Here is a 14,957-nt window from a genome sequence, read left to right on the forward strand (position 1 = left end):
GAAGTACTGTGATGCAACCCGTGAATGTATCTTGAGATGGAACGGGCTAAACCAATATCAAGTTGAGAGTTCATATGGAGAATTTGTTGTGGACATGGATAGTTGAACGTGTGCCTGTAGGAGATGGCAGATTTCTGGCATTCCATGTCCACATACCATTGCTTGCATTTTGGATATGGGTCACGAGATAAGAGATTACGTCTTCGACTGGTATATGGTTGAGACCTACATGAGCACGTACGAGAATGTCATATATCCTATTATTGGTAAGGCGTTATGGCCTGAATGTGCACACTCCCCTGTTTTGCTTCCCCTTTTTATATTCCTTCAGCTGGAAGAAAACAAAAAAAGAGAAGAACAGGACCTGATGAAGATGGACAATCCCAGTCACAGACACATTCACAGTCACAATCACAAGTAAGAAAAAAGGGTGTTGTATACATGACATGTTCTATTTGTGGGGAAAAGGGACATAACAAAAGGCACCATAAGTTCGTAGAACCACAAGTTCATGAAAGCAGAGAGTGGTTAGATGGAGATTAGAAGCTGACAAAGCACCAATAGGGATAAAAATGTGGATATCTTTTGGTTTGTATTTTGTTTGGAAGCAGCCAAGCTATCTGATAAATGTCGGAGTTTGTTTTGTAGTATTTTGGTTGTCCGACTATTTAGAAGATATGATATGATTTTGTTTGGAGCAATGTAATTACACTTGAATTTAATGAGCATTTTGTGCATCTGCATTTCAGTTTTGCTATGTTTATGGTTGTCCAGTGATCAAAAAATCTGGTCCATTGGAAGATATAATAATAATAATAATAATAATAATAATAATAATAATAATAATAATAATAATAATAACAACAACATCCCATTGATCTACCAGAAAGATGTTACAACAAAAGTAATACAACATTCCATCTTATATTTTTCTAATTGAAACGAGAACTACAACATATTTGGAGTTCCTACAACAGATGCTATATATAATACCAGAGCTCTCTCGAATTGTGCTAGAGACCAATGTTGATGTAATGGGATCTGCAATAGAGAGTGGTTTCTAGGACTCAAACTCATTGACAGGGCATGACAAAATTCCCCTGGAATAATGTGGATTTTTCCTAAAAAACCAGCTTGATCTTTTGTCACTGACCACCCGTGGTTCCACCCCGCTAGATGGAGTGTTAATTGATCATGAATGAGATTTTGAGTTCTTGGCAAAAGAACCCATCAACTGAAATGCACCACTCACAATAAGAAATTAAAAATCCAACCAACAACAACTCTAGACCATCTTCCAATTAGCTCTATTTGATATTTAAAAGCACCACACATCAATTGTTATTTAAATGCTCTATTTGATCAAAACAATGGCATATTTCGACCATTGGACCTTTCTTCCAATAAGCTTTGGTTGTATGTAGGTGCATTATTCAAAGATGGAGGAGGTCTTGGTCTCCATATTCAGCAAAAATAACGCATCCATCCAGATTAAGCATAGCATAAAACATGATTTTGGAACACACATAGACAGACTTAATTATGTCATCTAGCGACCACCAAGCAGCTTATCCTTAATCTTTACCATCATTCCCTTCTTCTCATGCTGCTATCATTCACCATATCAATAGCCTCCTCAGCTCCCAGCTCGACCAGCATCCACATAATTATGCCATCTAGCGGCCCGTCGATGTTGCTCCCTGGCCGGCCAGCTCGGCCAACATCAACTATGCTTGGGGCAATTCTACCAAGAGTTCCATAAGTTCCGATTTGGTAAGAGAGATTTTGGAGAATCTGAATTTGGGGGAAAATAAGGGTTTGGGTGTTTAAAATGATTTTTCCCAGCCTTTTACGTGGTTCTCTCTTTCAAGAATTTTTTTTCCAGCTTTAAAACCTTGCCACATCACCTCTTTTGTCAGACAAGTGTACCAAATTGTCAAATATTACTAACAGAGTCAGGTCGATGATGGATGGGATCCCATTTGGCAAAGTTGAGTGACTAACCAGGGGATTTTTGAAGTTCAGTAACCCTTTGGGGACTTTCGGCAAAGTTTAGTGACCATTTAGGAGATTAACCCAAAAAAGTTTTAAAACGTTTTTACATGAATAATATACATTCATTGGCATCACCTATAGTTGTTCGATCACTTGATGTGAAAAAAGAAGATGGAGAAAAAGTTCTTGGTCTTGAAGTACCATATCTTAGTGCAATTTGAGCATTAACTTATCTTGCAAATTGCACTCGACCCGACATAGCTTTTTCTGTAAATCTCCTTGTAAGATATAACTCTACACCAACTCAAAGACATTGGAATGTTAAACATATTTTTCGTTACCTAAAGAGTACTATTGATTTGTGATTATTTTATTCTCAAAAGTCGAGACCTGCTTTAGTAGGATATGTAGATGCATGTTATCTATCTGACTTATATAAAACTAAATCACAAACAGATTATTTGTTTACACATGGAGGAACGACTATATCATGGAGATCTGTGAAACAATCCTTGATAGCTACATCTTCAAATTATTCTGAAATTATTGCAATCTATGAAGCAGACCGAGAATGTGTATGGTTGAGAAACATGAGCTATCATATCCAAGCATCATGCGGATCAATTTCAACAAAGGATAATCCAACAATTTTGTATGAAGACAATGCAGCTTGTATTGCACAACTCAGAGGAGATTATGTCAAAGGTGATAGGACGAAACATATTTCTCCAAAATTCTTTCATACACATGAGCTTCAAAAGAATGACGATATCGATATCCAACAAATTTGCTCAAGTGACAATGTGACCGATTTATTCATAAAAGCACTGCCAACATCTACATTCAAGAAATTAGTTCATGAGATTGAAATGCATCGACTCAAAGATTTTCAGTGATCAACATCAGGGGGAGTAGATGTATTCTTTTTTCTTAGCTTAGGTTCTGTTCCACTGGATTTTCGCAGCAAAGTTTTAATGAGGCATTATTTATTTTTAGTACTCCAAAATAATTGTACTCTTTTTCCTTTGTTTGATTTTTTTCCATTGAATTTTTATCAAACAAGATTTTAACGAGACAGTTATTGTACAAATAATCATCAAAGGGGGAGTGTTGTAAAATAATGAAATAATTATTGATAATTATTTAGTATTATCATGATACATGGATAAATCTTATCTATAATTTAGAAAATCTATTTTATTCCAATTGTAAGTATTATTTTGGACTCAATAAATATAGGACATTGGTTCATAATATTACACAATTGGATTTTAATTCTTTATTTCTTCTCATATTTTCTCTCTTCCCCTTAATTTTATAACAAATAAGACAAAAAAAATTGATTATTTTTCTGATGACCCAGTCTTCTAATGGCTTCAAGTTAGCCAGAATAACTTGGCCCATTAGAAATCGGGTGAGCCCATTGGACAAGATCCAAGGGTCTTGAGTCCAAATGGCTCCAACTTTCATTCTCTCTTCGGTCCTTTTAATTCACCACGGTGCAAAACGAGGACAAATCTCTAGTATGTGCAAAGCCAAGTGAGACTAGCTTCGTCCTAATCTTTATAGACAACAAATATTCATCCCAAAAAAGTCACTAAGCACATTTTTATACCTTGCTTTTCCTTTACTTAATTATCTGAGGATCGTTATCCAAAAAATAGGGTGCGTGATTTTTCTTTTCTTTTGTAGCTTCTTTTTATCATAGTGAAGTTATTAGAGAGATGGACAGAATCTAGTCTCACAATGAGGCGATCCCCTATAAATTTTATTTGTTCTTGTATATGTTTTTCTTTCTGTAATTTTAATGCTATCCTTGTTTTTCTCTCGCAAATATATATATATACGAACATGATTAATATATTTACTATCGTGAAAACAGTAAGACTACAAGAATATCACTTTCAAAAAAAAAAAAAAAAAGAACAAAAAATTTGTTAATTACTCTCTTTGACCCAAATATATAGGTTGAGTTTCATTTTTCAAGCATGTTTCCTAATTTAAAATATTTTATTTTGTTTCTTTACCAATGTACTCTTATTCAATTTTTCCCTTCTTAATATGCTGACTTCTTAAAATTATCCAAACATATACATTTTCTACTTTTTGAAAATATGGAACAACTCTCATTTCTTATTCTTCAAATTAAATCATTCAAATTCTTTACTAATTCCAACAATAATTTATTACTACGTACTGAAAATTAAATATCAGTAAATTAGGAAAGATCGTGGTAAAAATTAATTTTTCAATGATATTAAAGAAGATTTTTTAATTCTTGTGATTATATAATTGGAACGGAGGGACTAATTAATATAAATTATGATCCGAAATTGCATTTATTTTAATTTGAAAGAAATGCAGAATTTACGACTTTCCCTTTCCCTTTCCTTTTCACATTCAAAGCCCACACGGAAACAACCCAATAAAAATAGAGGAAGACGCCAAACACACACAGTTGAAATCTTCCATTTCTTCTTCAACACACATTTGCAAACAGACCCTTTGAAAAACCTTCAAAAACCCTAATTACTATAATCCCAAATTCGCTTAATTCGATCTCATTTTGCTTCACTTTTTCATATTTTTTTTGTAATCGTTTGCTAACGAATTCCCCAATTCAAAATACTCGCACTAGTACACAACATAGACGACTTACTGTTCATACACGCAGGATTTGATTTAACTGAATTGAGCATAATGTCAGGTTCGGGAGGCTTTGCGGTGTCGCGGAGCCATGGTGGGGACAGGTTTTACAACCCACCGGCTGTACGTCGGCACCAGCAGATGCTGTTGCAGCAGCAGCCGGAGCAGCAGGTGTTACAGCAGCAGCATCGGCAGAAGCACCAGTTGCCAAGGGCGCCGGTGAAGTCGGAATCTTCTTCCGCCGCTGCAGTGGTGGAGGCGGGAAATCGGAGTGAGTCCGATGATTCAACGAAGTCATTTTCTAGACCATCTTCTGTCAGCTCGGCATCGCCCCCCAGACCAATGCCGGTGAATGTTACGAACTTAGACCGTTTGATGGATTCTGTCACTCCTTTCGTTCCTGCTCAGAATTTCTCTGAGGTATGAATTGGGTTTATTTGTTTTTTATTCATTTTCTCTTTTTTTCTGGTCGTATGCCCGTAGCTCTGCTTTGTTTGCTGCTAATAACGAAACGGAATAGGTCCGACTTAGTTATTTTATTTAGATCATTAGAAGAACTTGTTTTTGCAGAAGAGATGAACCAATTTTAAGCGTCTAAAATTCAGAATCAAGTTTACTTCATTTTTCTTGAAATTTAAATTTGGTGAGTTCCTTGTTGTTGATTTTTTAGCATCACAGGATTAGCATGTGAAACATGGGATTTGAAATTAGATGGATTTGAATGCCAGTTTTTGCCCCATTCAAAATTAAATCAAATGCATTCTGAAAGGAAAAGAATGTTCTCAATTGATGCATAGAAAGAATAGTAGTTAATTTGCGGCGTTTGATAAATTTATAAAAATATAGATACTAGAAGATTGTGAAATTCGATCCTTGGAAAGGATATATGGAGTAGGTTTTTGGAATTGCGGTCTGTTTTGAAATATTTCTGAATTTCATTCTTGAATGGTCTTTAATTTGCATTATTTTGAAAGATTTATGAGAGGTGTAGTTTCTAAAAGGTTGTCAGTTTGAGCCGATTTGAGTCATTTAGAGAAGTATTTTTTTTGAAACCTGTCAAGTTGAGGAAGTTTGGGAAGATCTTATGAGAAAGGAAGCTCTTAAAAATTCGTAAATTTTTGGAAGATTATGTTTTGACAGGTGCGAGTAAGAAGAAGGAAAATGCAGGAAGTAGAGTCCCTTCCATTTTATTGCTTGGAGGATCTTTGGGAATCTTTTCGTGAATGGAGCGTGTATGGAGCTGGAGTACCTTTGTTGTTAAATGGGAAGGACCTAATCACACAATATTATGTTCCGTACTTGTCAGGCCTACAGTTGTACATAGACGAGTCAAAGCCTCCTCCTCATCGCAGGTGAGCCTTAATAATTTTAATCTTTGCTTGTGTTAATTGATTTTTAAATTTAATTAGGTTGGTGTCTCGTTTTGATAATCAATTATGTTGTCTTCAATTAGTAGTTTTCTAAGCCCTTGTTTGAGCCCCATTTTGGAGGAAAAAAATGAATTTTTGAATAGTGTGTTGATGGGAAATGTGTGGTTAAAAAATAAGCAAAAGTTTTGAATTTACGTGTAATATTATTGTATTGAAGAATATATGATTGAATTGATGTCAAAATACTGTAGAAGAATGCATTTTTTCTAAATAATGGGGCTCAAACAAGCCGTAAGTAAGATTCATTGACTAGCGATGTATCTATTTCAATTGCTTCTGTTATGAGCTCTTGGACATTGCTACTCTAGTTTAATAGACAACTTTATTGCTAGTGGCATTTCTTGATGCTGGACCCTAAGGATCTCACGGGTACCATAAATAGTTGGATTAGAAGACTTTCTCTCAGATCTCACTTCCTTCATCAATCCCAATGTAGGATATGATTATAGACGACAACTTTTACGGGTACCAATTCTGCTCACCAAGCCAGTGGGCGAGTGGATCATCTTTTCTGAGGAATAGAAGGATGCAGTGGTATTTGAATTGTCCAGCTACACAGTGAGGGGAAAAAAAGAATTGTGAAACCAGCTCTAATAACATTCCAATTGACGGGATTTAATATCGAACAAGTGTAACCGACTAACAATGAACCAAAAAAATGTAGTTCCCCTCTATATATATAGCGTGAGCTGAAACAATGATACATTGGGTAAATAAGGAATTTAGCAAAAAATTAATTCTTTTTTATCGTCTTATTTCTTATAGGGTATTTCAGGGGCATTGAGCAGTGCAAACTGTTTTATTTTACAACTCATTCATTCCATCTAGCCTGCTGCTTGACTTTTTGCATTGCCTTTTCATGGGTTTGTTTTTACTTTTATCTGTCTCCCAGACTACAAGCTAAACCTTAAATAATTTGGGAGGTAGGGCTGTAGATATCTCCTTATAAGAATACAGACCGCCTATATATCTACCAAAAAGGATCTAAAAGGAAGTTCATATTAGAAAGCGGGTCTTTAAGGTTGTTAAATATTATTTAATTGATGAACATGAAAAAATTCAAAACCACGATCCATTAGTTCTTGGTCTAGCAATAGAGAGGGGTTTTCCCTGTCATAAAAAATGGCTTCTAGATATGTTTTCCTCATTTCTTTCTTGCCAAGTGTTAGATAGATTTGTTATGTTGGTTTATACACCCTCAATGCTACAGTAATGACTAATGATCTGTAGTTATATTAGTTTCCCTTCATGGTGGTAGACAAACTGTGATATGAAGAATGTATTTGACTTTACAAAAAGTGCTGGAGATGAATATTAGTGAACTGTTTCTGTCATCGGCATTTGTCCTCTTTTAGTTCTTGAGGAATTGAGCAGTAAAATCAGGCCTATGCTGGTGTTGAAGTTGCTTTTCCGTCTTTCCTTATTTTTTTTCTTACCTTCTCATTTTATTTCTTGCATTGTTGAAGACTCAGTGATAAAAGTCTTACTTATTCAGTAGCAGCATACTATTCTTGCTTTTCTATTTGCATCTTCTGAGTTCCAAATATAATTGGCTTTATTAGATTAAGTACTATAGATGCCAAAACATTGTGGAATTTTAAGCAATCTGACCTATTTCTTTGGATGTGCTAGAAATTCTTGTCCATGTATTAGTGGATTTAATGCATGTATTACATGATATATTCAAGAGCTTATGCTTGTCTTTTTTGGGGTCTGCTTCTCCTTGTCCCCTACAAGGGGAATGTTTGTAAAGGCTCTAGCTGGTGAGTCTAAGATTGATAATTATTTTTGCTTGAAGTGTGCAGTAACATTATTCTGGAAAAGCTGATTTCTGTTTCTTCCAGTAAAAACATATTTCCATGTACTGTCTGTCATACTATCTCTTCTTTGGGCAGAAATATTTTGCTCCCCTATTGCCCTACTTCTTTGTATCGGTTACTAAAATATCCTGCCTAGATGATCAGTATAATATCCTTGAGCAGTTCACTTCTTTTTTGTCTTTTCTTAAATGTATTTAGGAGTGAATCATGTTTTACATACAGAGGTTAAGGATATGATAGTAAATACCCCTTTGGGGTTACAATTGAACTTGTAAAAAAAGCAGTCGCTGAAGGCATTTTGATCATAATTTAGCAAATTTAAATTGGCATATTACAGAAGAAGAGTTCAGTCAAAGGACTTTAAATTCACGATTTTCTCCACGTGTTATTGTCTTATCAATACACTAGGAACAGAAGTTGGAGAAGCGCCCGATAGGCTGCCTGACTCACACTTGATGACTTTTGCACATTTATCGTTGTCGAGCATTATTTCTTCATTTATATTGAATCTTTCTCCACAGATAATACATGGATTATTGGTAAGGAAGCGTTTCAGTCATCATGTTGTTGTTTAACCTCATTAAACATCCAAATATGCTGTGCTTGTCCTGTAGGTTGCTTTGTTCTTTTCAATAACATTATGATTTGTGGATCATGCTGACTGCTTTGTTTTTCGCTTTACTCTTTTGTAAATGTGAAGCATTAAAATAAGAAAAACTGCCTACTTGCTTTCTGCACTAGACATTGTAATGTTGAGTGTATCATTTCTTTTCTTCCCTTTTAAACCTTTTTTTCCCCCTTTTAGGAGGCCTGGTGAGGAGAGCGATTCTGAGTCATCTAGGGAGACAAGTAGTGCTGGCAGCAGTGATCGTGAAGCAGATAAGCGATCCAAATCCCCAGTTGATGGATGTCGGCCTCATCAGAATGCCCAGCAACTGAATAGGCTGTCAACGGATAAATTTGTCAAAAGTTCATCGAGTGATGAAGCTGAAATTTCCAATTGGCCTGGATTACTCTTGTTTGAATACTTAGAACAAGAACAACCACATCTACGTAAACCACTAAGTGATAAGGTAGATTAACTTGAGATGAAAATATTGAATTAGCAGCTATTGATTTCTATGTGCTGGCGAAGGACCGCAGTTGAATATCTTCCCATAACTCCTGCAGATTTCTATTCTTGCATCTCAATTTCCTGAGCTGAGACAGTGTAGGAGCTGTGATCTACTCCCGTCAAGTTGGATTTCTGTAGCTTGGTATTTTTTTTAATTGCATATTTATTATATTTCTTTATACTTTTTGATTGAGATGTTTATGACTCTTACTGTCTTCTTTTTCGATAATCAAATTTATTGCAGGTATCCAATTTATAGAATACCTGTGAGCCCAACTCTAAAGGATTTGGATGCATCTTTTTTGACATTTCATTCCTTGTCAACACTATCTAGAAGTACTTTCTCTCTCTAAATGTGTTTGTGCACAAATATGCGTTGTGCATTTCTTGATTGTTTTTTCATTTTTACTGTACAGGTAATTTTCCACCTCGATTTCATGCTGCGTATACTAGGAAAGTCCGTGACATTGTTGACCCATCTTCGAAAATTTCTTTGCCAGTCTTTGGCCTAGCTTCCTACAAGCTGAAAGGTTCACTTTTGAGTCCTACTGGACCCCGTGAATGTGAGCAAGAGAACTATCTTTTGCAATCTGCCGACAACTGGCTTCGAAATTTGCAGGTGAACCACCCCGATTACCAATTCTTTCGCACTCACTACTCTCAACGAAGATGATGGGGTCTGAATTTTCTTCACGTGCCCATATCTAGTTGTAGTGGCTGAAGTTCAGTGCCAATTTTGGTACAGAAGACAGATTTTTGGAAGCTAAACTGCTATACAAAAAACAATTCCCTCTCCAACAAATATCCTGGTGAAAAATTGTGCAGTGTTGTTTAACTACTGTTTTACCTTTTAGTTGTGTAAAATTCTTTCAAAGGCGTTATTATCAAAAGAGTAGGATATAATCATGCAGCAGCAGGTGGTGGCTGTTGATGCGCATGAGAAAATTGATCGTTGATATCCATATGTTAGTAGAATGGCTGAGTATGGAGCCGGTAGACTTAGATGTCCCCAACTGCTGTCTGTTGATGATGAAAACTTGACCAATCCGTAGTCTTTACTTCTAAATGAATGTATAAATCCTATATCAACTTAGAAGAGTTTTCAAAAAATGTTCTTAAAATTTTTATATTTTACTTTATTTTGTATGTAATATCATTGCCTTGTTATGTTCCTCTGGTTGAGATCTTTCTTTTACTGTCATGGGGATGGAATATGATATTTGAACTCTCCAATCTCCATGCATCTGTTGGCCAAAAAAAGACTGAGCTAGCTCGTGTTGAGGATATGATCAGCTGAACAATTTGGAAGATTTTGAATGCATTTTTACTTGTGCCCTGCCATTGTGAATACACCGGCTATTTAAAATTTCGGTTGAGATGAGGAATGGAAAGGTTTGTGGTGGTAGAGAAGGATGTTTGGCTGGAGGTAAGAGCGGAAACGGGATAGGTTTCCTCGGATGTAGAGAGAGAGAGAGAGCTACTTCTAAATGAATGTATAAATCCTATATCAACTTAGAAGAGTTTTCAAAAAATGTTCTTAAAATTTTTATATTTTGTATGTAATATCATTGCCTTGTTATGTTCCTCTGGTTGAGATCTTTCTTTTACTGTCATGGGGATGGAATATGATATTTGAACTCTCCAATCTCCATGCATCTGTTGGCCAAAAAAATACTGAGCTAGCTCGTGTTGAGGATATGATCAGCTGAACAATTTGGAAGATTTTGAATGCATTTTTACTTGTGCCCTGCCATTGTGAATACACCAGCTATTTAAAATTTCGGTTGAGACGAGGAATGGAAAGTTTTGTGGTGGTAGAGAAGGATGTTTGGCTGGAGGTAAGAGCGGAAACGGGATAGGTTTCCTCGGATGTAGAGAGAGAGAGAGAGAGAGGGTGTTGCGACTAGAGACAACGGTGAGGAAAGCTGTTGGCTCTGCTGGACCCCTTTTTCCACCAATTTTTGATTGCTATCGAACTTTATACTTTTTTCTGAGTTACCACTCTATTTGCCAGACCGTTATCCCATTCATAACTCTCACTAAACTAACATACAACTTGTTGACGTGATGGACGAAATCTTCACACGTGGCATGCTTTTGATGTTGGTATATGCCACATAAGCAAAATCACAAGTGGCGTGCATTTTCAAAGTAAATTGACACGAGATAACATTTTGGTGACGTGCCTTTTCAAAGTATAGTGACACATGAGATAACATTTTGGTAAGTTTCCCAACCCCTCAAAAAACTTTCAATGTTCAATGCCTGCTAGGAAACGGTTAACAAAATTCATTAGCAACTCGGAGGAAACTTTTCAAATTCAATGACAAATGAAAATCATTTAAAAATGATTAAATGAAGCTAAATTGGATCAACTTTTTAAAGTTTGTAACTAATAGTCGTTTTATAAAATTAGCCAAACGGGTCGGAAAGCAGCTTTTGGGACTTCTGAAAAGTCATGACAAACGGCGTCTAACCCATCAAACTGACTGAAATCTAAGCTCGTATGTGACTCTAATAATTTCGAGTGGCTGAATCACTTCCATTGCAAATATTTGCTCGGGCTAATACTCCAACACGGTAGGAGCAGTCACCAGCAGATGCATAGATGTTACATTTAAAAACATAAAGGAAATAGCTGGGTCACGACTCGACACCATAATGGCAGAAAACAAGCTTCAAACATAAAATCATTACCAGAAAAATGAAATCGTTATAACTTCGAGTTTTACAGCCATTTTCATCGTCTCCTATTTCAGTATTCAAATAGCAAATCTCAAATTAGGAATGATACATTGAATGTAAACACCAGAATACAAAGAAAGTGTCTTCTAAGAGTTGACACTGGTCCAAAAAGGTTACATTGGCCATTCACCTCTTCATTATACACAATGGCTAAGTCAACACGAAGCGTTGATTATGGTTAATTCTGTCCATAACTAAGAGTCGAAGAATGCAAACTGCTGGTCATACCTCAATAAGAGTGGAAATAATTGACTCTTGGCCTTCTCTTGACCAGTGTCTGTTGATGGAGATGGCTGTATTCTGCAATCAGAAAGAAAATAAGATAAATGATCGTAATTATCGAATATAAAATGGTTAAGAAATTCGTTGAAAACTCATTTCTTCTGGAATTGACAGGATTATTGATATGTAAAGACACCTCCATAATTATTGGTGAAAGGACAGACATATAACAGAGGCAAGAAAATAGGAAGAGGAAAGAGAGAGGTTTTTGAAAAATAAATGATATGAAAATAACCAAAATGCACTATTTAAACGATCCATATGCCAAAAGGACGTTTTATGCATAATATAGAGCATTTTTAAATTTAAAGAGTAATACTTCGTATCTTAATGCACGTATTTAATTTATTCGGAGCTATTAGAGCGGGATCCACTTTTTGGGGAATATGAGTCGAAGTAATAACAAGAATATTTCTAGCCGCAAATCCACTCTGATTTCATTCCAAACCTCCCCTTGACCTATCCTCTAATATTTACACGTAAACCCAAGATTTTTATTTATTTTTAACTACAAATTCTTTATCAATTTACTATTCTAAAATGTATTTTTAGCCTTTTAATGGGTGCTCAAACAGGCTCAATAGTTTCTTCTCATATCTTATTTAACATAAATTTTTTTATATGTTAATAGCCAATCAATTCAAATGTAATTTGAATAATTTAAATTGTAGAGTATTAAAATATGTAATGTATTCAATATAATCATTGGACATTAAGAATAGACATTGAGTTTGGCTCTCTAAATTTGAAGAGCCGTATCCACTTTTTATTTTAAAAAGTTAAAATGAAGAGTATTTTGGAGCTCATTTTTAAGCATCGACTCTCTAAAATAGAGAGTATTTTGTGTTTAGGATGTTACTGTATTTACACCTCTTTTATTCTATTGTTATATCTAGAAAGTAATGAACTGCTATACCTCTTCAATTCTAAGATTTCTCAAACAAGAACATTGAAGAGTAAAGATTGCTACTACTACTGACTCTACGGTATCTTCCCATATTTATAACAATCATACTACACATCCAGGCTCAAATCTGGATGGGACACGTGTCGACGCATGATTGGACATTTTGAAAAATTAAAATAAAAACACCCAATCATTTGTTGACACATTAGTCCGTCTCTTCACTTCCCATTTTTAAGTCGGGCCAAGTGGCTTTATTCTATACATAATTACTAAATATACTGTGAAATCCATGCAGACTATTTTAATTATATTTCCTATCCAAGTTGTTAACAACTCAACTACTTATTGCAGTTTTGTTGAATTGGCAAAGTCGAACATAAATAAAACATGCACTCTGCAAACATTTGACATTAGCGAGGACAAACAGACCATACAGTTTTTAGAAAAAGGGACTTCTTAGAAATCAGAAGAACAAGCAAAAAGTAAAAAAGCAACTTATAAGCATTACATTTTTCCTTCTACCAATGAGCTTGAAAGGAAGAACAGATCCCCTCCCTAGCAAAACTAAGCATATTCAAGAAAAATAATAAATTATTGATCATCGCAGGCATTTATAATCTTGCAGATGAAAAAATTTCAACAGGAGGGAAAGATGCACAGCAAAAACAAAAGGACCCTGCTACATGCACCAAATTTTTTTTACCTAATCCCTTACGGACTATTCACAATAGGGGGTGGGGATCACATTTTGTGATTTTTTATTCACGTGGATCTTGCATGCATGTGAGAGAAGGTAAACAATTCGGTACACCTTTGGGTGTACAAATAGAATTATTCTAAAAAATTTACAACACATCTTGGGAACTTGCCGATTTGCCCGCTGCAAAAATATAGATTATTCAACCTGTTTTACAGTGCTTACACAACAAGTTAGGAGCAATTGTGATATCGGAGGCTGAGTGAGAATGCACTTCACTTATGATATGTCTGAAAGTTCTATTTAGTTAAAGATTTCTGAACTTTAGTCTAGAAAAGCCCATGACGGGATAAATTTTCCACCACTAAGTCCCAAGGGCAAAAAAATAAATCATAATGAAACAGTTTTGACATCATCAATTGAATTTTGAACTAAAAAGTGGGATATAATTTGGAAATGCTGTGTAAATTCTGACCATGGTTAGCATACCTTTCTGAAGAATTGTCATCTGAACTTTTCCCTGATAAGCTTGCCTCAGTAAAAGAAGTAGCTCGTATGCTTTCAGGCTTCTTAGCAGGTTGTGAATTATGAGCAAATGATAAAAGCAAAGAATCAGCTGCCATATCAGAAGAAGAATCAACATTACAAGACTCCTTGAGACAATGTAAATGTTTCTAGTCTTTCCTCAACATAGATATGGCTGAATGAGATTGAGCACTGCTGCAAAGCAAGCACGCCAAGAATACACATGCTTACAACGATAAAATAAGTGTCTTCATGAATCAAACAACATTATTAGACATACGTGAAAATTGTAGTGCAAACATACAGGGTAGATCTCAAACAAAAGGAAATCCTTGTGAAATACGCAATATAAGCTTCAATACAGCTAAAATAAATGATAAAAAGATCGATCTAACATAATTAGGATTTGCACGTAAGTAAATTCTGCGAACAAGCTATCTAGTGAGCTCGAAGCAAGTTTTAGATGTTGAAACTTCCCACCTCATGAAGGTTGGTCATGAAATTCAAACACTAGGCACCAATATACCAAACCATTATTTTTGGTTATTTCTTCACATAATTTGAGCTTGATTTTCTCAAAAAGACACTAGGTGGTGCCGAAGCGGAACTGAAATTCTTGAAACAAAGAATAAAGCTAAAAAACTCAAAAATATGCAATGAATAATTTGATTATAATGAATTTGTTGCTTGAAAAGTGTGCAAAGCCTTTAAATATATGGGTAAATTATTTCGTAATTTTACCAATATAAGGAAAGAAAACTAAAATCCTAATCTAAAAGAAAGAAAATCCTATTCT

At 35.2% G+C, this 14,957-nt stretch overlaps 1 protein-coding gene across 1 annotated transcript; it reads left to right on the plus strand.

Moving 5' to 3' along the window:
• Nucleotides 1–4,419: 4,419 nt before the first annotated feature.
• LOC111369860 lies at nt 4,420–10,132 on the plus strand. The gene is made up of 6 exons (XM_022991557.1): nt 4,420–5,061; nt 5,782–5,993; nt 8,697–8,964; nt 9,062–9,147; nt 9,250–9,341; nt 9,422–10,132. The coding sequence occupies exons 1-6, from the start codon at nt 4,696–4,698 to the stop codon at nt 9,676–9,678; spliced, it is 1,281 nt and encodes a 426-aa protein (XP_022847325.1). The 5' UTR covers nt 4,420–4,695; the 3' UTR covers nt 9,679–10,132.
• Nucleotides 10,133–14,957: the final 4,825 nt, after the last annotated feature.

This window comes from Olea europaea, chromosome 20 (assembly GCF_002742605.1).
Source record: "Olea europaea var. sylvestris chromosome 20, O_europaea_v1, whole genome shotgun sequence".
Classification (NCBI taxonomy): Eukaryota; Viridiplantae; Streptophyta; class Magnoliopsida; order Lamiales; family Oleaceae; genus Olea; species Olea europaea.